Source organism: Dryas octopetala, chromosome 3 (genome assembly GCF_963921425.1).
Source record: "Dryas octopetala chromosome 3, drDryOcto1.1, whole genome shotgun sequence".
In the NCBI taxonomy this organism is placed as follows: Eukaryota; Viridiplantae; Streptophyta; class Magnoliopsida; order Rosales; family Rosaceae; genus Dryas; species Dryas octopetala.
Genome location: NC_141368.1, coordinates 315,974 through 334,271, shown reverse-complemented (window position 1 = coordinate 334,271; position 18,298 = coordinate 315,974). Strand labels below are relative to the sequence as shown.

At 37.3% G+C, this 18,298-nt stretch overlaps 4 protein-coding genes across 9 annotated transcripts; 2 read left to right on the top strand and 2 right to left on the bottom strand.

The window, feature by feature from the left end:
• Positions 1 to 558: 558 nt before the first annotated feature.
• Positions 559 to 4,421, top strand: LOC147289101 (serine/threonine-protein phosphatase 4 regulatory subunit-like protein). 2 transcript variants are annotated; one of them, XM_086236826.1, is made up of 8 exons: positions 559 to 698; positions 1,112 to 1,226; positions 1,857 to 1,937; positions 2,138 to 2,186; positions 2,354 to 2,450; positions 2,859 to 2,911; positions 3,273 to 3,335; positions 3,592 to 4,421. In XM_086236826.1, the coding sequence occupies exons 2-8, from the start codon at positions 1,126 to 1,128 to the stop codon at positions 3,865 to 3,867; spliced, it is 720 nt and encodes a 239-aa protein (XP_086092952.1). In that variant the 5' UTR covers positions 559 to 698; positions 1,112 to 1,125; the 3' UTR covers positions 3,868 to 4,421. The 2 variants fall into 2 exon arrangements, with proteins under 2 accessions (XP_086092952.1, XP_086092953.1); XM_086236827.1 differs by having other exon boundaries at positions 574 to 698; positions 1,109 to 1,226.
• Positions 4,422 to 4,870: 449 nt separating this feature from the next.
• LOC147289100 (uncharacterized) lies at positions 4,871 to 11,534 on the bottom strand. Of its 3 annotated transcripts, none has more exons than XM_086238750.1 (18): positions 11,144 to 11,534; positions 10,959 to 11,017; positions 10,738 to 10,869; positions 10,469 to 10,609; positions 10,259 to 10,315; positions 9,724 to 9,818; positions 9,166 to 9,298; positions 8,822 to 8,992; positions 8,337 to 8,527; positions 8,172 to 8,238; positions 7,903 to 8,036; positions 7,625 to 7,691; positions 7,315 to 7,377; positions 6,979 to 7,223; positions 6,763 to 6,892; positions 6,506 to 6,598; positions 5,964 to 6,149; positions 4,871 to 5,466 (listed from the first exon to the last, which is right to left on the bottom strand). In XM_086238750.1, exons 1-18 carry the CDS (start codon positions 11,430 to 11,432, stop codon positions 5,167 to 5,169), a joined length of 2,553 nt encoding a protein of 850 aa, XP_086094876.1. In that variant the 5' UTR covers positions 11,433 to 11,534; the 3' UTR covers positions 4,871 to 5,166. The 3 variants fall into 3 exon arrangements, 2 of the variants coding, with proteins under 2 accessions (XP_086094876.1, XP_086094877.1); XM_086238751.1 differs by having other exon boundaries at positions 4,874 to 5,466; positions 10,738 to 10,873; positions 11,144 to 11,234; XR_015121539.1 differs by lacking the exon at positions 4,871 to 5,466 and adding an exon at positions 6,294 to 6,426 and having other exon boundaries at positions 6,009 to 6,149.
• A 1,166-nt stretch (positions 11,535 to 12,700) lies between these two features.
• LOC147289099 (uncharacterized) lies at positions 12,701 to 15,720 on the bottom strand. 2 transcript variants are annotated; one of them, XM_086238753.1, is made up of 7 exons: positions 15,414 to 15,720; positions 14,741 to 14,831; positions 14,386 to 14,501; positions 14,132 to 14,191; positions 13,986 to 14,051; positions 13,129 to 13,322; positions 12,701 to 13,042 (listed from the first exon to the last, which is right to left on the bottom strand). In XM_086238753.1, the coding sequence occupies exons 1-6, from the start codon at positions 15,468 to 15,470 to the stop codon at positions 13,131 to 13,133; spliced, it is 582 nt and encodes a 193-aa protein (XP_086094879.1). In that variant the 5' UTR covers positions 15,471 to 15,720; the 3' UTR covers positions 12,701 to 13,042; positions 13,129 to 13,130. The 2 variants fall into 2 exon arrangements, with proteins under 2 accessions (XP_086094879.1, XP_086094878.1); XM_086238752.1 differs by having other exon boundaries at positions 13,123 to 13,322; positions 15,414 to 15,718.
• Positions 15,721 to 16,518: 798 nt separating this feature from the next.
• Positions 16,519 to 18,228, top strand: LOC147289098 (anthocyanidin 3-O-glucosyltransferase 2-like). 2 transcript variants are annotated; one of them, XM_086236026.1, is made up of 2 exons: positions 16,519 to 17,018; positions 17,106 to 18,228. In XM_086236026.1, exons 1-2 carry the CDS (start codon positions 16,520 to 16,522, stop codon positions 17,975 to 17,977), a joined length of 1,371 nt encoding a protein of 456 aa, XP_086092152.1. In that variant the 5' UTR covers position 16,519; the 3' UTR covers positions 17,978 to 18,228. The 2 variants fall into 2 exon arrangements, with proteins under 2 accessions (XP_086092152.1, XP_086092151.1); XM_086236025.1 differs by having other exon boundaries at positions 17,097 to 18,228.
• Positions 18,229 to 18,298: the final 70 nt, after the last annotated feature.

The window sequence follows — 18,298 nt, the reverse complement described above, 5'->3', positions numbered from 1 at the left end:
ACCCACTTCCGTTGCCCAAAAACGGGGAAGAAGAGGAAGAGAAGGCCCATTAGCTATTTACGTAGAGTGGTGCTATTCTAACCCTTTTAAACTGCTGAGTTGATCATTTTATTTTAAAATTTTAATTTTACCCTTAAAATAAAAAATTTCAATTTTATTCGTCAAGTCATTCGACAGTTACTTACCTAAATATTTATAATTATTCGACAGTTATCTGTTGAACATTAATAGATTATTCTGTAGATAACCACCAAATGAAAATAAAAAAAGCATTCAACAGTTATCTGCTGAAATGTTTATGTTTATTTGACACATCTACCGAACATTAATGGATGTTTCGGTAGATAACCATCGAATTAATCTGAGTGATTTTATCATGTTTTTACAATAAAGGATAAAATAAATAAAAAAGTTGGACAAAATATGTTAGAGTGGTCTGCATAGCCTCACTCGTTTTGCGGGTCGGCTACAAATACCCACAATCCTGTCACGTGGCAACACAAAAGTGGAGGACTCACTATAAAAAGTTATACCTTCTTGCACAATAAACGTTCTAATGCTCGCTCCGCGCACGTTTGTGCATTTTTGTTGTGCAGACTGCAGTGACCATTCACGTTCTACACTGTCGACCACTGTCTCCTCTCTCTCAAAACAGGGACTCGATTCGATTCGTTGGGCTCTCAATAGATTCGAACTTGGTAAGTTCTCCTAATCCCTATCTCATTAAAAATCGATACAAATTTCGTAGCTCTTTTTTCTTTTCTTTTAGGTTCCTCCATATACTTCAAAATTTATGCGAGTTAGGGTTTTGTGGCTTCACTTTCAAAGTCTTGCTTGATTTTCTCGGCAAACAAACAGAGTGGGAGAACATAAACTTTTCAAATTTTATTTAGTATAGGCTTGTTGTTTGTGAGGAAAACTTAGTGAAGGTGAATACTGAGTTAGGCGCAGCTATTGGGTCTGGTTAGTAGGAGTTTTAAGTTACTGAACTAAAATTTGTTTCATTTGAGAACTTTAAGCCATTAATATTTTTCAGCAGCCAAATGGGTTCTGATTTATGTACTCAATATAATTCTTTATTTGTTTTTTTTTTGTTTATCATCATAAGTAGGTTAAGGGATCTAAATGGAGATGCCACCAAATGAAAATTCACAGCACTTAATGAATTCTTCCAGTGATGCTGATCATCAACATGATGCTATGGTTTCTGATGTCTTAAATCATGGGTATATGCTTCTTTTCCAATTTTTTTGAATATTTCATTGTCCAAATTTAAATTTCAAGTTAGCTATGCTTGGTGCATGTATTCAGGGATATCTAGCATCATGGGGTTGCTGATGCGTACCTTCTATTGTGTGATGCAATTACCTAATTGTTATAAACGAAAACTGTCCTCTCTGGCCCATATCATACCACAGTAATAACAGTCTCTGAAGGTTTTATATGCACTAATGGGTCTTAACACTGCTATTCATTGTTAATGAAACACAATGTGCCCTTGATCTCGAGGGGCATTTTAAGGATTAGGGGATGGTGAAACTGACAAATTGAGGGGTCGGGTTTATATTCATATAATTTGCTCTCTAAATGGACGATAGCATGATATATATCCAGTGTAGTAGAAAAAAATTCAAATACAGGGTGCAAAGTTTTGTGAAGAGAACTACTCATTGCTCTTTTTCAATAATGTACATCTTTTGGGGATCAGTAATGTTTTGCCCTTATAATTGAGACATTAAAAAATAAATTCACCTTTTTACCCCATATTAAGGTTCAGAAATCTTCTCCCCTGATTTATGTTATGAACTTTTTGTTTCTGATTTTCATATTAAGAAAAGTACTGTTGCACATGTTAGATGTAAGGAGTCCAAGCATGAGATTGCTGAAGAAGAAGTTAGAGGCATACTAGAAGTTATTGCATCCACTGGGAAATTTTGGTAAGCTGTTATCTCATTGTGAAATTTTCCTTATTTGTGTGTAGCATATTAATGTATTATTCAAGGTGCATGTTTGTGTTTTAATTGTTTTCACTCCAGATGCGATGCATGAAAACAGAAAAAAGGAAAAAAATTAACATTCTTGGTTCTCACTTTGTTTTTGCTTGGTTGTCAACCTTCTTGTTATGTATATCCTACAGGCATGATTGGGACAAATTAAAGAGCATGCTATCCTTTCAACTGAAGCAGGTATGGGGAGGTATGCCAGCATGTGGGTTTTCAGCTATTTATGGTTGTCACACATATGCGTGCACACACGAGCACACTAACAGTTGTAATGGATGTGCATGATAGTATTTCTAGTCTTTATTTCCTAGATTATGATCTCTTTCCCCCCAATTCCCTGATTTATGAAGGTTCTGTCGGAGTATCCTGAGGCAAAAATGACAAGTGAGGAGCAAAATTCTGCTTTAGGAGAAACCTACCCAGAGCTGGTGAATAGGTTGGATGAAGGTATTCTCATTTTCCTGATGATATATGAAACCCACTTGATCAGTGTGTCTGCATATGTGTTCTTATAAAAAAAAAGTGTCTTTATATGTGTTAATACCTTTTGGTATTCCATGAGTTCTGTGTGATCATAAGACCCAACAACTGTCTCATGAACTGGCAGTCTAGCCCATTCTGGGATTAATGAATAATGAGTAGATGGTGTACCTGGACTAGCTAATGGTCAGATCAAGGTTGGGCAGTGTGATGATCCAGTCTAAAGTTTTCTTAACGCTGGAAGGATTAACAATCACGAGAGGACGTGAAGCTGAAATTGTTTCTTAGTTTATGTTGTTAGGGTCTATAGTTTTATTGAACTTTAAGTTCCTTTTTCTTTTATGGAAGTGTTTATAGTATGTTTCTTCATTGCAGCTCTTCATAGTTTTACCGAAGGCCCTCCATTTACCCTTCAGAGGCTTTGTGAGGTGATCACTTCAACTTTATTTTATGAATTGAGTTATGTCCCAGAAGTTTTGCTCATGATTGTGTCTTTCATCTCTTTGTTGACACTTTTCAAGCTCTGTGTATAAGTGTAGTTGGGTCAAATGACACCTTAGCTGCCTTTCTGAAACTGATATTCCCACTCATCCCCTTCTTTCACCCTTCTTAGATGGCTCCCAGTTTTTGTAACTTCTGAGTTGTTCACAAACAAACCTTTATAATGAGCGCTTACATGTTTTTGCGTGTGATACATTTAATATATGATTATGATCTTGCTATGTTTTATGTTATAAAATGTATCTTTATGGGATATAACATGTTTGTTCTGAAATTGATGTCAAACAGATCCTATTGGATGCACGGAGCATCTATCCAAATCTCTCAAAGCTTGCTCTAGCACTGGAGAAGGTATATTAGTAAAAATCTGTGCACTGTTTCCCATCATTTTACAGGTTTTTAGTCTGATAATTTATTTCAGTGCATCTGATGTTGCTTTACTTTATGTCCTTGAGCATCTACTCATCTTTCATCACTATAGTGCTTTTCCTAGTTGATATGATTTAAGGCTGCTCTAACTCTTCCATTTAAGTTAAATAAAGGATCATTTTTTCTTAAAATTCTATATTTGATCTGTGCGTCAGAACTTGTATGTTCTTGTTTGTAGAATCTATTGGTGACATCTATGCTGGCCATCTCAACGGATCCGTATCCACAATCAATGATGGAAAAGTCAGCTGAACCAGACAAACCAAGTGAAGAACCTAAACTTCACTCTGATTCAGTGCAAAATGGGGTGGAGCCTATGGTAGGTGACAGGGATGAAGTAATGGCAGAGGTAGAGCAGGCTGATATTGATGACGATATGACCATTGCCATGGAAGCTTTTGAAGATATAGTTGGATCTTCAGAAACAAATTCAGTGGAGACAAATAATTCCTAGTCTTCCAGTGATGTAGTCAAGACACGTCAATTCTACAAAGCTCATTGGTTCATATGTTTTCTCATTGACAGGGACCGTATTGAGGTTTAGATGTCTACATGGGAAACTTGCTTGGAACATTGAAATCTGGTATTGGGCTTGTTAAACCATTAAAGTAATGGTTGGAAGCATGGGTCCTGGCCGCATAGAGTAGGGAAGATTCTTATTCATGCTTGAATGATGTCAAATTATACACAATGGCAGCATTATACACAATGGCCTCTCGGCTTTTAAATTTTGCTGCATTATTTTATTGGATTTGGGCATTAGATTCCTTTGGTGGGTTTATTTGAGTTATATATAGTGAGGCCAAGCTAAATGCTCATTCATTTGTACTTTGCATTTGTTGTTGAGTTGTGGGGAAGGCAAGGATGTAAAATATTTGAGCCAAATGTTAATTGCTTCAGCGGTGATGTTGCTGTGGTTTTTGCCTGCTGAGATTAACTGAGGAAAATTTCATTGATTATTGGTGGAACATAATTTGCTGTGTAGATCATACCCATTGGTTATTGATACATGGCTTAATCTTTATATTAAAATGTGTTTTCCCATATTAATTTGGGTTTAAAACAAGTATACTTGTGATGGGACTTATGAATTGTGATGGGCTTGTGTGCACCACTTCATATTCACGTGCGCAAAACATAAGTTATGTGCACTGTCAGGAGTTAATTACACTTACATTCCTTGAAGTTTATTGTTTTTTCACATATACTTTCTGGAGTTTCAATAATTATACATATACCCCTAGAGGTTTTAAAATTGTTGTATATAACCTCCTAATCCAATTTCAATACAAATATTTTTTATTTATTTATTTATTTATTTTCTCTTATAGGAGGTTATATGTAATAGTTTTGAAACCTCATGGGGTGCATGTGTAATTTTTGAAACTCCAGGGATATATGTAAAAAGACGATAAACCTCAAGGGGTGTAAATGTAATTAACTCGCACTGTCGGGTATATATTTTCAACAAGACAAAGAAAGAAGCACTGTCGTAGACGAATTTCTACCTTTTTTATGGTGTAAAATTTTTCACATGTGCATTGAAATATCTGCTTTATTTCGTCCTAATATCAGACCGATACAGAGCCCATTTACACTTCCAAAAATTGTATGCTGGGCTCTACTTTCTCTTGTATCTGATATCACCGGTATCAACCTATCAAATCCTTAAATCTGATATGTACTTTAAAGCTTATGACAATTTCTTTCCCTGTTCACTGTTTAGTATTCACAAGTAACATTTTAAAATTTCTTACACTCTGACTTCAACCACATCACCATCTGTGAGCTTTGTACTGGGTAAGACCAGCTGACCATTGACCAAAACCAGTTTTCCCTCTAGTCCTGCTCTTCTAGCAGCATCTGCAGCGGTGCTGCCAGTTCTTAACCTTATTATTTCCCCATGGGGCCAACATATAATCACCACTTCCCCAAGGACAACAGAACCAGGAGGAGTACTACCATAAAAATTTCCACTATGCTTTGCTTGTCCAAGGCTTGCTTCTGATCGTAGCTGCTCTTCCCACCGTAGCATTGTCCTTAACAAACGCACCTACAATTTGAAAGCGCTCATTAGCGTTTGGAGCCTTGCGTGTACCATGATTTAGGCACTAATTTATTTATAGCAATAGAGACTGCTGACTACCACACCCAAACTCACTTTACAAGCAATACACTGACTTCAGTAATAGGTCGTCTAGAGCCATGATTAAAGGATCATAAGATTCATAACCATGGAAAAGAAAACCTGATTTTAACGAACCGTCTTTAATTTATTAAACCTACATTATAAACGAAATCAAATATATTTGAAACCTATGCTTTAAAGTACATAATTACTTGATAAATAAATAAATGAAAAAGAGAACTCCACATATATACAGGAGTCAGGGTCATGACTCATGACCTAATGGATTGAAGCAATAATTCCATCATGCTTGAATGCAAACATGAAGCAAATGTAAGCAAGAAAACCGGATAATTTAATAAAATTTCCACATACTAGTCATTAACATAATGGGATTCAGAATGGCAAGGTCATAGGCAAACCTTGTTATTGATGCTAGTTTCCATCGAAGTTGATGCAACTGAGTTAAAGCTTGGCGTAGATGTAACATAATCAAGCTGTCTTCCATCAAAGACAGCAGAAACAACAGCCCAATATTCAGATTCTTCTTGATCTGTCAAATCAATAACCTGAATGAAGGTTGGCAGTAATCGCCCAAACTGGTCTTGCTGCACAAGAAAACATTATTTAAATTATTTTCCTCATGCGAGTCGTTAAAGTTTAATCATGGCATCCATATGCATGGAACTAAGATTGATAACTTAAGATCTCATTTATACACCAGATGCCCGAAAACTTAAAAACCTAATTACCGATTTCAGATGCCCCTGTATACTTCAGTTTGAACGATTCCACATTGTTGACATTTATACACTCTGGGTCTCTCAGGTTACTATAGATTTTTGCATTTTCTTTTTCTCCTAATTCTGAAGATCACTGAGTTCTCTGGAGGATGCTCCATTCAATTAACATTTGAGATCTACTGCATTGCCTACATATCTCAGGAAGAACATGTTAAACATACCTTGTGGTACATACCATCTCGACAGAGTGTATATTTCTCTAGGCAAGTGCACCAATCCCCATGTCCTGGTTCACACCACCACTCATCAGACACCTGGAATGCCAAGTCAGAGCAAATGGGGTAACTTAATATACTATATATACCAAGCAAGTCTATAGTCAGGGGATAATTCACAGACTATCTTAAACCTCTTTCCATGAATAAAGTTTCAGACTAACTACAGTGTGGAATCAATAAAGTTTCAGACTATCTTAAACCTTCTTGTATAGCCTTGCATATGCTTCCCACCGTTTTATTCGGAAAGAAGATTTTCTATCAGCTACTGCTTCAGAAGCTGCTAGTCCAAAGCTCACAGCAACGAGCAATTCCTTTCCATCCTTATCTACTCTGCAATGTCAAGTTTAACACAAATGTTAGTGACTGGTATGCTCATAGAGCTACTTAAGTAAAGTAGACATTAAGTAGTTATATACCTAATGATAACAGCAGCAAGAAGATGACTTCCTTCCACTCTAAGAACTGGATGTCCAATTTTCAACAAACTATACTTCTGAAACAAATCATCTTCTGTTGAGTTTTGGTCCTCCATATTTTTGGAGAAAAAGGATGATGCATCTATTTCAGATTCATCGATGCTACTTATGTTAGACAATTTGTTTCCAGTCTCTTTATAAAGCCAATGTGCTGCAAGTCCATGTTCAGCATACTCGTGCATCCTCTAAAAAAGATGAAATGATACTAGTATCAGCTAAATTAAAAATACAAGCAAGTAACTCTGATCTCCTTTAAATTTGGAAGAAATTTGGCACCTGTGTTCGTATTTGAACTTCCAAAGATGACCTATCAGGACCTTGTACAGCAGTGTGCAGAGACTGCAGATGGGGATTTGCAGTCCAAATTAAAGGTACAAAACATATGAAAAAGCGGCCTATGATAAAGGTACAAAACACATACCAAACCCCAAATATTACAGAATACTAATATAACCTATATCAAATCAGAGTGAACAGTCCAACCATGACCCGAGAGTCAAGGCTATTAGAAACTGAGAAAAATGGAATCAATTAATTTTAATGGACTTTCCCAAACATTATGGGATCATGAACTGGAAAATCTGACCTGATAGCCACTAGACTTTGGATTGACAATGTAATCATCAAATTCACCGTCAATTGGGGTCCAATGCCTGCACATAAAATTATAAACATAAGCCAATTTGTCTATGTATCTCTCTCTCTCTCTCTCTCTCTCTCTCTCTCTCTCTCTCTCCCTATATACATATATATTATTAACACTTACCAAGATCCCACAACAAATTAAAAAAAAAAAGGAAATAGAAAAAGTATTGGCAAGGCTTGTGTTATATAACAATAGAAGATAAAGTCACTTTGATTTACTTGTGTACAATGTCGAGAAGACTGTAGCAACACTGGACAGCAGGTCCATGCAAAGTTCCATTCTTGTCTCCAACAACTACCCTTAATGCACGGGCATCATAAACTTTATTGATGCTGACATCTTTTCGTTTCATCTAAGAGGTACAAAAGTAATATTTTAGAACTTACAATGGAATTCTACAAAAGAGCCTATCTGACAATAACTGCAATAAAGATCAAGGTAAGCACATAAGCCCTGCAACGTATTAAACTCTGAAGTGCATGAATACCTTGCTGTAGATGCTATACAAACTTTTTAGACGGCTGGATAAAGTTACTTCCATTCCTGGAACATACCTGAAAACATAACTCCCAGGGGGAGGGGGTTGTGAGTGTGTGTAACTTTCATTAAACTGCAAGCAGCAAATAAAAAGAGGAAAGGAAGCAGCACATACGAAGTTGATATGATCAACTCCTGCTCGAGTGCCTCCTCACAAATTACAAGAGATGCTAAAGCAATTCCAGCATCCTGCACAACCTTTGGTCTTGTGTGAGTCTCCAAACCTTGTCCTAGAGTATTAAGAAATTTAGACCGTTTTCCCCGATCTAACAATACATCGAAAGGCACTACAGCTTCCAGAAGATCCTGAAAATAATTTATAAACAGCATAAGTATCTAAGCAGGGGCTTATTCGAACTATAATCCTCATTCTTTTAGTGTCGCTTTCTTCAATTTTAGGATATAAAATCAGGAGTCCGGCTAATATAAGGGACAAGTGAGGGACAATACATCCAAAGGTTGGATTTAACACATTTGTAAAACCAATACAAGGTTGAAGTAAATCCAACCATTAGATGTGTTGTCCATCACTTGTCCCTCATATTAGCCATACTGTAAAATTCAGATTGAAGAAAAAATAATTTCCTTCTAAATGCTTACCTTCATGGTTGTGACATCTTCATCAACTGCCATGGACCCTTCATTGTCAGAAATCGTGCCTTTTCCATTTAAGGATTGCCAGCTTGCAGATATTCTTTTTGAATTTCCTACTTTTCTGCTGGGGCTCCACATGGAAGCTAGATCAGCTCTCATTTTCCTAAAAATTTGAGGCTGCATATGATATACAAGGAAAATTAGAACATTATGAGAAACTGAGAAGCAATTTTGTCTGATGTTTAGTTGAATCACCAGTGGCAATAGTGCCAGTAAAATAAGAAGCATTAGAGCAACCCACAAAGATCATGAGAGATCTTCTATAAGAGCCAAAAAGATTGTGGCCATACCTGAAGAACAGCAAAGCACAGATCTTCCAGTTCAGCTTTCATTGCCCACAAGCCCAATCTGGAAGCTAGTGAACACCAAATTACTAAGGTCTCCCTTGCAACAGCTTGAGCCTTTGGCAGTGGCAAGGCATAACTGTAAAAGATTATCGACTAGGAGTGTGATTCATCTGCTAGTATTATCAGCCCACAACTTCATAGTGAAGAAGCAAAGGAAATTCAAGAAACCATTTATCAGCCACAAAGCAGTCTCCTTATAGCTAAAGGGGCCCTCCCTGTAGCACTAAGTTTCGGTTGGTTGGCCATTTCCCAACAAACTTTAAGAATAATAGGATTAACAGGTTCTATGTTTATATTATTAAGTCCTCTTCAAGAATAAGCAGAAAGTTTCAATGACAGATTTAGTTGTTTAATGCTCGCGTCAGTCAAAACTTATCTTATAAAGAAAAAAATTAAAATGATAATTGTTCCAAGTTCAGGAATTAATTAAAAATGGAAACAAAGAAATCATCATATAAGAGGCATAAGCTTATAATATTTATTCAAGTTTAGAGTCAATACATTGTTCTCATATTGTGAAGACGGTCTGCAAGCTTTATAAGCACTACACGTGGATCATCAACCATGCCCAACAGCATAACTCGTAAATTATTTGCCTGATAGATAAAAAATGCAAGCATGAGATATGGAAAACTGGAGCAGCTGAAATATGGTGCTCATATGATCATCTCCAAGAACAAAAACCCATAAAGTTAAATGTTATTTCATGAACTTATGCTTCATTCAGTTGGCTTTGTTAAAACTAAATACCATCCACATCATTTCTCTAGTGGAAGATCACTACATGACCGGTTATACTTATACACAAAAGTAAGGATGCTTAATTATTATCATAATGTAAGATAGTACTTAATTCACATAAAATTACAGGATGATTGAGACATACAAAAATCTAAATTTATGCTTCAATAATGATAAATTGTATTTATGAATTATTTTCATCTTTTGTGATTAATGTACATTGAAAACATTTCAAATTTCAAGTACTCATAGCATGGCTGATTTTATATTACGATGTAGAATTTAAGTCTTATACCTCCTCATGACCAATTCTGCCCTGGTTCACATTTATCCTTCGGTGCCTTCGTAAAAGCTTCAAAACAAATTAAAAATTATACAACCAAATGAAAAACAAGAAGCAATATTAGAATCTCAAAGGAGCCAAATTCAGGGCATAGATCTTAAAAACTGGCAAGGATATGGTTAAGATAGCACCCGATGAGATGTTTTAAGCTGCTTATAATACCTGATTTATGTAACTTAGCCTGGAAACGCCAGCTACCAGCTTAGCTACAGCATCACCAAACTCTTCTTTTATATGGCTAAAACTTTCACATGTGTCATCAACCACATCATGGAGAATCCCAGCCGCAACTGTCTCAACGGCCTGCAGCAAACTTTAAATTTTTGAAGGAATTAATGGGATGGAAACCTGCTTTTGAGCTCTAGAAGGGTTTTTTTTTTTTTTTTTTTGGGTGTACACTAAAAGTAACGGGTAATAAGAAAGATGCCTACTCGTTCACCGCTTGATGGAACCAACATGGCCAAGATTCTTCCTGTATGGATACAATGGACTAAATAAGGGTCTCCAGTTCTGCGTAGTTGGCCATGGTGAGCTTTCTTAGCAAATTCAATAGCCTTTTGCACCTGCCTTCACAGACAAATTGCTTTAGTGGAAGCAGGTAATCAATCAATTGGAGTCTTATACATTCAAGCAGAAAATAAAGATGGAAAACCTTTGGATCATTAAATATAGAATATCCAGTCACGTCTACTCCCTCCACTATATCAGAGCCTGCACAGTATTAAAGCACAGCACAGCTATCAAGGATCAAAATTTAACTGTAAAATGGTTTTCTATATGCATGTTTTTTTACTTGTCTTGCTCTAATTGTTCTCAGAAACGCAAATTGACTCGCACCTGGCTGCGCTTCCAGTTTGGGCCACAAGAAATCAACCTTAGTGGAAAGGCAAGCCCCGGAGGCGATGGCGACGGCGGTGACAGCGACTTGGGTGATGGTGGAGCTGACGGCACCGTGGAGAGAGCCAGAGCCGGAGGCAGCCGCGGCGGTGAAGACGGAGCTGAGGGAGGATGAGACCGCGAAATTGGGGCCAATTTGGTCCAACACGCATCGGAATTTGGGGGAATTGCGGAGGTGGAGACGGTGGAATCTGTGGGTTAACATCGTTGAGGAGTGGCATGAGGGCATGCTTCGGTGGTTGTGGTAGTTATGCTCACAACTGAGAAAACCAAACAAACAAAATAAAAAATGAAAAAGAGAAACCAAACAGACCAATGTGTGGTCGCCCAATTGCTGTTGGTTATTTTCTATTGAGCGAGACAAGTGACCGTTACATAATTTTAATGTAGCCGCTAAAAAGATAAGTCTCTCTTGCGCCTCTTTAAAACGCTGACACGTGGAATTAGATCTTGTGTATCTTTTTTCTACTTTTATTTTTGATCATGTGTATCTTTTTTTTTTTTGGTTGATAGCTCTCTATTGCAATTCATTCCGGGTGCTATTTCATGCACTCCCTATTGCTATCAATTGCAATGAACTAAACTACTATAAGTAAATTTTTATCCATTATTTTAATTTCATGAAATAAAATTGCATTGAACACCACGATTGCGAGTATTCTAACGAATGAACAAATTTCATAGCCCCAAAAAGCCCAGCTATCTTGAGGTCTGGAATAAAAATATCAAAAATTCTTTAACTATGGATATTCAAATTTATGAATATATCAACCAATATATCAATTTTATTCGAATTAAATTTTATTCTTTTGTTGATTTATTTTTATTAATTTTTTATCTAATTCGATTTGATTTTATCTTATTCCTCTTTTTCTTCCTTAATTTTGAAAAATTTTATACAATTATGCCGACATATATCGATATTTTATCAATATATACCAATATTGAAAAAATATTGGTGAATAAAATTACTGAAATCTAGACATACAATATTATGGATATTTTTATCCATGCTTGAGGGAATTGACTCAAAAGAAAAGAAATGTCACGAATGCATCATCTAAATTACAACTAAAGTAATATAATATTCGTGTGGCGACATGGGGGCGTAAAAAAGGAGATCCTATCAACTTGTTCCGACCTAGGATAATAAGCTCATTAGCTTAATCTTACTTCACCGTCGAGAAACGAAAGAAGACTTCCATCTCCAAGTTTAACTCAGACGTAGCTCGCTTCTTTTTGGGTGTGAAGCAATATCAAACCAAAATACCTAACAAGCATTAGCTCTCCCTGAAAAGGAGGTGATCCAGCCGCACCTTCCAGTACAGCTACCTTGTTACAACTTCACTCCAGTCACTAGCCCTGCCTTCAGCATCCTCTGCAAAATTAATTTGATCCAAGCGTTTATATTCAAACAACCATCAACGCCCCAAGAGTTTTCAATCCACCCCATGAAGTAAAGCACCTGTGGACCGTGTAATAGAGGAGACTTGCATATGTAAGATCCAACCTCAGGCTCAGACCTTTAATTACACACAAGTCAATCATCACAAATCTACATAGTATAAAATAATATGACGAATATTTAAAGGGGCATCCAAAGCATATATAACCCCAGCGAATATTCATCAATTGCACAACCTGCTGAACTTCAATATACATTGAAATAGGTTACATATCTAAATGTCAAGGCCAGGATTAAGCACCCAATAAACTTCACTATATTTAGAAAAACCACAAAAAAAAAGTTGATTACAGTCAGGACTCAGGACGTTTGGATGCACAAATGACCAACTCCTCAGCTTTATCAATTGACCATCCCCAAGAATCCTAATAAACCTGCAGAAAGAAATAAGAAAGACTGTAAATGGGGCTTGCCACTTTGCTGGTAAAAAAATAAGTAGGTACAAAGTCTCGACCTCAACTATTAGAATGATGAAGTGCCCACTGAAGAGTATCCAGCAGCTCTCATCTCTTTCAGTGTGCTAGCTAACCAATCCAGGCCCTCATAAAGGCCATCACCGCGAAGGGCACAAGTCCCTTGTATGTGCCATTTTCTGTTCTTGAGATCAAAGAGGCCTAGTCCTTCACATACTTCCATTGGCGACATAGCTCCTTTCTGGATAGGGAAAGGATAAAACAAATAAATCATTCCAAGTTGCTAAGGAAACAACATTGCCCATTATGTGTATGCCTGTCATGAAAAAAACTTCCCCACAAGAGATAAGCACATGAACTCTGACAGGGGAACAGAAAACATACTGCCTAGAGTCTTAACCGTGGAAAGTAAATTACTTTGTTTATGATTGGTCTTACGGTCAATATATTGTTATGTTGAAAGAAAAGTCATCAGAAAATAAAATAAAAACACCTAGCAAGTGCTTTTTCAGTTTATTCACAGGTCAATATAGTTTGGGCCAGCTCCAAAGGCCAAAGAAAAAGACCAAACAGTAGTCAGATGAGATGAAAATACGTTTTTTTTTAACTTAAAAGATCAGTCCTTTACTACATTATTTGACATCTAATTGTGGACCATTTAGTAGAATGCAATGTAAGTATTCTGATTTAGAACCTCATTACTTGAGGGTTAAATCCCATGCATCTAGATATTCTAGGTTCCAAATGTCTACAAACAATATGTAAATCGTCATATTAGCAGACCAAAAAAAGGTAATAATCCCTCTTCTGTATGTACATTCTTTTGTTGATATGTTTGAATATCTACAAACATGAACTTTACATCATTCATGCAGTATGTGGATCAGAAGCTAGTACTGCATACCATATCCTGCTTATTAGCAAACACCAAGATGACACTGTTGAGCATAAATGGATCACTGATAATGGCCTGAAAAAAGAAACGTAAATATATAAGAAACAATTACCGACACTTGTATTTAAACTGTTTTCCTTTCTGAACATACAAACCTGAAATTCTTCCTTTGCTCTTCCAATTCTCTCTCTGTCCAAGGAATCAATAACATAAATCTGCATAGGATAGAAATATAAAATATGGATATTTAGAACCTTCTATCTATTTGACCAATAATAAAGCTATAAAATGTGAACTGGGCAGTGAGACAAGTCAGAAAAGCATACAGAAAAATCAGAAAGTAACTAAATGAGGGACAACAGACTAGCAAGAACCATAATCCAGTAAAACCCACAGAGAGTTTCATTACCAGTCCGTCTGTGTTATTAAAGTAATGCCTCCAGAGTGGCCTTAGTTTCTCTTGTCCACCAACATCCCAAACTGTGAACATCACATTCTTATACTGAACTTTCTCCACGTTAAAACCTGTTGAGGCACCAAAAAAAAAAAAAAAGATGCCTTAACAGAAAAATCTACAAAAACATATTGTGCATTGAGTGTGATGATCTAAACACACATATCACAATTGTTGATATGCATAGACTTCTGAGATTAACAAATATCTTAATCGAACCATTATCTACCCTATTACAAATACAACACTCAAACAACAACTTGTCAACATCAATGCCCGAAGTCCATTTCTAGTGATCAAAGACACTCACCTATTGTAGGGACAGTTGACAAAACTTCTCCAATGTGCAGCTTGTAGAGGATGGTTGTTTTACCTGCCGCGTCCAGTCCAAGCATTACGACCTAAGCCACAGCAAATGAAAATGGTAAATAAGGAAAGCGGATCAAAGGTATGCCCAGTAAATATCATGCTCTTAAATTAAAGGTAAGCACGAAGAAACAAGAAAAGAAGTCAAGCATTTAGAATATAATAAATGCATGCGAAATAAGCCATTATTCATGCATTTACTGGAAATTGGATTACAAATATTATATATTTATTGGGGGGGAGGGTAAGGTATTAATGTGATCGTATAATATTATGTAATCATTGAGAGAGAGAGATATTCAAATAAATCTGCTGCAATTGAACAGTACCTAAATCCAAAAATGGAAGGGGAAAAAAACGCCAACAGGTGAGTAAATTACTAAATATGCAAGTTAATAATGACATATATAATATTTAGAAGACCAATTGGAGAATTCAATAACTAAAAGCTAAAAACAACACCGATAAATCATTATTATATGAAAACCCTAGATGCCCATCGGCAGTAAAAATTATCAAACCCAAGAAAAAGCTACAAAATTCGTATGAAACAGAACGAAAATAAAATTGAAATAAAAAAAATAAATAAAAAAAAGAGAGAGGGAGAGTGGGAGTACTCGCATCTCAGTGTTGCCGAAGAAGGTATCAAAGAGCTTGCGAAAAGCTTGACCCATGATGACAATATACTTGAAAAAGAGTAAAGGCAAAACTCGATCTCTCTTTCTCTCTGTCTCTCTCTGTCAAGGTGATTGTGAACTTCGCGAGCTCATCGACTAGAGAGAGAAATCAGCTGAGTTATGGTTGATTGGAGTCGATCGATTTTTAGATAGAGAAACAACCCGCGTCAGCCTGAGGATGGGTGAGAGAAAAATTACAAGAAACAAGGTAGCGTTTTTTTCTTTTCAGCAAGACTCAAACCAAAACTTTTATGAAAAATAAAAAAATAAATAAAAAATAAAAAGGAAAATTAGAATATTCCGTATTTGATATTTCTTTCATTTCTCAGAAAGCTGCGAGTCGACTCACCGACTGGTTCATTTACCTGTTTTTCTCTTCTTTAACGGCCCATGTATTGTTTGGGCTTTTTCTTTGTCTTAGAAAAATCTATGTGCTCAAATCTCAATTGAGCTTACAACTTGGGCAAGCTTCCTGGGTTGATCAACATCTGGGCTGAAACTACACATGTAATAAATAGGGTTTTCTTTGGCCCAAACCATAGTCTCCAAGGACAAACTGGCCCACATGCGAAAAAAAATTTCATACCGAGTTACCGATCCACTTTAATGAGCTACCTGGCGGCTCATTAAAGTGGATCAGTAGATACACAAGGTAAATGTAGATATGATGGGTTGTTGTAACATTTTTAAAAACTTGGGTCAACATTTCTAATATGTATTCAACACTTGTGAGTTGTTTTATGATGCAGCCTCCAAATGCACCTTTTTTATTATTATTATATTGTAATTAAAAGTAAATGGGCCTTTTGGCCCCCCCATTTACCAAAAAGAAAGTATATGGGCCTGGGGGTTATATCACGTGCATATTATTTCGATTCCAAAGCAACCAGTCTCGTGTTTGCATGAAAGGAAAGATAACAAGCTAGAAGAGTAGAAGAAGTGAGGCTGACTCCAATTTGGTTAGTAGTATCGTGACAACCCCCAGTTTAGGTCTATATAATCTAATGCAACCCCAAGGGTGTGTCCATTAGCTAAGCGAAGCATATATGGCAGCACTTAAAGCAAATGATGAGCCCCATGTCCATGTGGGCGTCCTAGCCTTCCCATTCTCAACCCATGCGAGTCCGCTGCTGGGCATTGTCCACCGCCTAGCCACTGCCAGTACTCCAAACACCCTCTTCTCATTCCTCAACACTTCACAATCCAATAACTCTATTTTGTCCACGTACAAATTGCCATGCAACGTAAAGGTCTATGACGTGGCTGATGGAGTGCCGGCGGGGTATGTTTTTGTGGGTAAGCCGCAGGAGGACATAGAATTGTTCATGAAGGCTGCCCCACACAACTTCAGGAGGAGCTTAGAAGCCGCCGTGGCAGAGACTGGGAAGGAGCTCACCTGCTTGATCACGGACGCCTTCTTTTGGTTCGGGGCCCACATGGCGGAGGAGATGGGAGTACCTTGGGTGCCATTTTGGACTGCCGGACCTACTTCTCTCTCTGCTCATCTACATACTGATCTCATCAGGGACACTATTGGAATCAAAAGTAAGTAGGAGCTAGCTAGCATATATACCAAGTTAGGCTTTTAATTAGTAATTCATGTACAAATTAATATTGTTGCAGGTATTGCAGGTCACGAAAACGAAGCCATCAACGTCATCGGAGGAATGTCCAAAGTAGGACTCCAGGATTTGCCAGAAGGAATCATCTTTGGGAACTTGGAATCGCTGTTTTCACGCATGCTACATCAAATGGGCCAATTGCTACCACGTGCGACGGCAGTTTTCATAAACTCGTTTGAAGAACTAGATGTTGTGATAACGAATGATTTGAAATCCAAATTCAAGAAATTCCTAAACGTGGGACCCTTCAACCTAGCATTACCGCTGCCACCGACAACTGCGGAGGGCAGCGGTTGTTTGTCATGGCTTGACAAACAAAAGGCTGCATCGTCTGTGGTGTATGTTAGTTTTGGGTCGGTGACAAGGCCAACGCAGGACGAGCTTATGGAACTGGCAGAAGCCTTGGAAGCGAGTGGTGTAGCATTCATATGGTCTCTGAGGGACAATTTAAAGACACAATTGCTAAGTGAGTTTCTAAGCAAAAAAAAGTTAAATGGTATGGTGGTGCCCTGGGCTCCCCAGTCAGATGTGCTGGCACATGCTTCAGTTGGAGCGTTCGTAACACACTGTGGTTGGAACTCAGTGCTAGAGAGTATAGCAGCTGGGGTGCCTATGATTTGCAGGCCTTTCTTCGGTGATCAGAAGCTCAACGCAAGGATGGTACAGGATGCCTGGGGGATTGGTGTCAAAGTCGAGGGTGGGGTTTTTACAAAGGATGGGTTGATCAAAAGTTTCGACCTAGTTTTATCACATCAAAGGGGCAACAAAATGAGAGACAAGATAAACACCCTTAAACAACTCGCTCAACAGGCGGTTGGACCAAAAGGGAGCTCAACCCAAAACTTTAAAACATTGTTAGATGTCACATCTAGAACCTATTGAGTATATGAGTATTTTGTTTCTGGGTTTAGGCCTATTTCTAGTATAATTTGGCCTTTGATGTTCTTGTTTCGGGTCTTATGTTTGTTTCTTTGTTGAGTTCTTTTAGACCCCTTGAACCCTTGATGGTTGTGTAGCGCTGGCCAGAAACTTTGGTTTTGGGACTGCTAGCCTTCCTACTAGTTTTCCAAAACCATTTGATTTCTCTTTTGAGACTTTTACTTTTATAGAGCTGGAACTTCATTTATTATTCACTTTGATTGTTAACCTTCAATTGTTTACACGAAGAAAAATTGACTAAGAAACCGACACAAGACCCCAAAC

Excerpts from the sequence above, each read along its gene's own strand:
- LOC147289098 (XM_086236025.1), top strand. The coding sequence starts at position 16,520 with ATGGCAGCACTTAAAGCAAATGATGAGCCCCATGTCCATGTGGGCGTC. Across the intron at positions 17,019-17,096 it reads GGACACTATTGGAATCAAAA|GTATTGCAGGTCACGAAAAC; the intron begins GTAAGTAGGAGC and ends ATATTGTTGCAG.
- LOC147289099 (XM_086238753.1), bottom strand. The coding sequence starts at position 15,470 with ATGGGTCAAGCTTTTCGCAAGCTCTTTGATACCTTCTTCGGCAACACT. Across the intron at positions 14,052-14,131 it reads GAGCAAAGGAAGAATTTCAG|GCCATTATCAGTGATCCATT; the intron begins GTTTGTATGTTC and ends TTCTTTTTTCAG. Across the intron at positions 13,323-13,985 it reads TTGCTAATAAGCAGGATATG|AAAGGAGCTATGTCGCCAAT; the intron begins GTATGCAGTACT and ends TTCCCTATCCAG.
- LOC147289101 (XM_086236826.1), top strand. The coding sequence starts at position 1,126 with ATGGAGATGCCACCAAATGAAAATTCACAGCACTTAATGAATTCTTCC. Across the intron at positions 1,227-1,856 it reads TCTGATGTCTTAAATCATGG|ATGTAAGGAGTCCAAGCATG; the intron begins GTATATGCTTCT and ends TGCACATGTTAG. Across the intron at positions 2,912-3,272 it reads CCCTTCAGAGGCTTTGTGAG|ATCCTATTGGATGCACGGAG; the intron begins GTGATCACTTCA and ends GATGTCAAACAG.
- LOC147289100 (XM_086238750.1), bottom strand. The coding sequence starts at position 11,432 with ATGCCCTCATGCCACTCCTCAACGATGTTAACCCACAGATTCCACCGT. Across the intron at positions 9,819-10,258 it reads GCAGAATTGGTCATGAGGAG|GCAAATAATTTACGAGTTAT; the intron begins GTATAAGACTTA and ends TTTATCTATCAG. Across the intron at positions 7,378-7,624 it reads CAAAGTCTAGTGGCTATCAG|TCTCTGCACACTGCTGTACA; the intron begins GTCAGATTTTCC and ends CCCCATCTGCAG.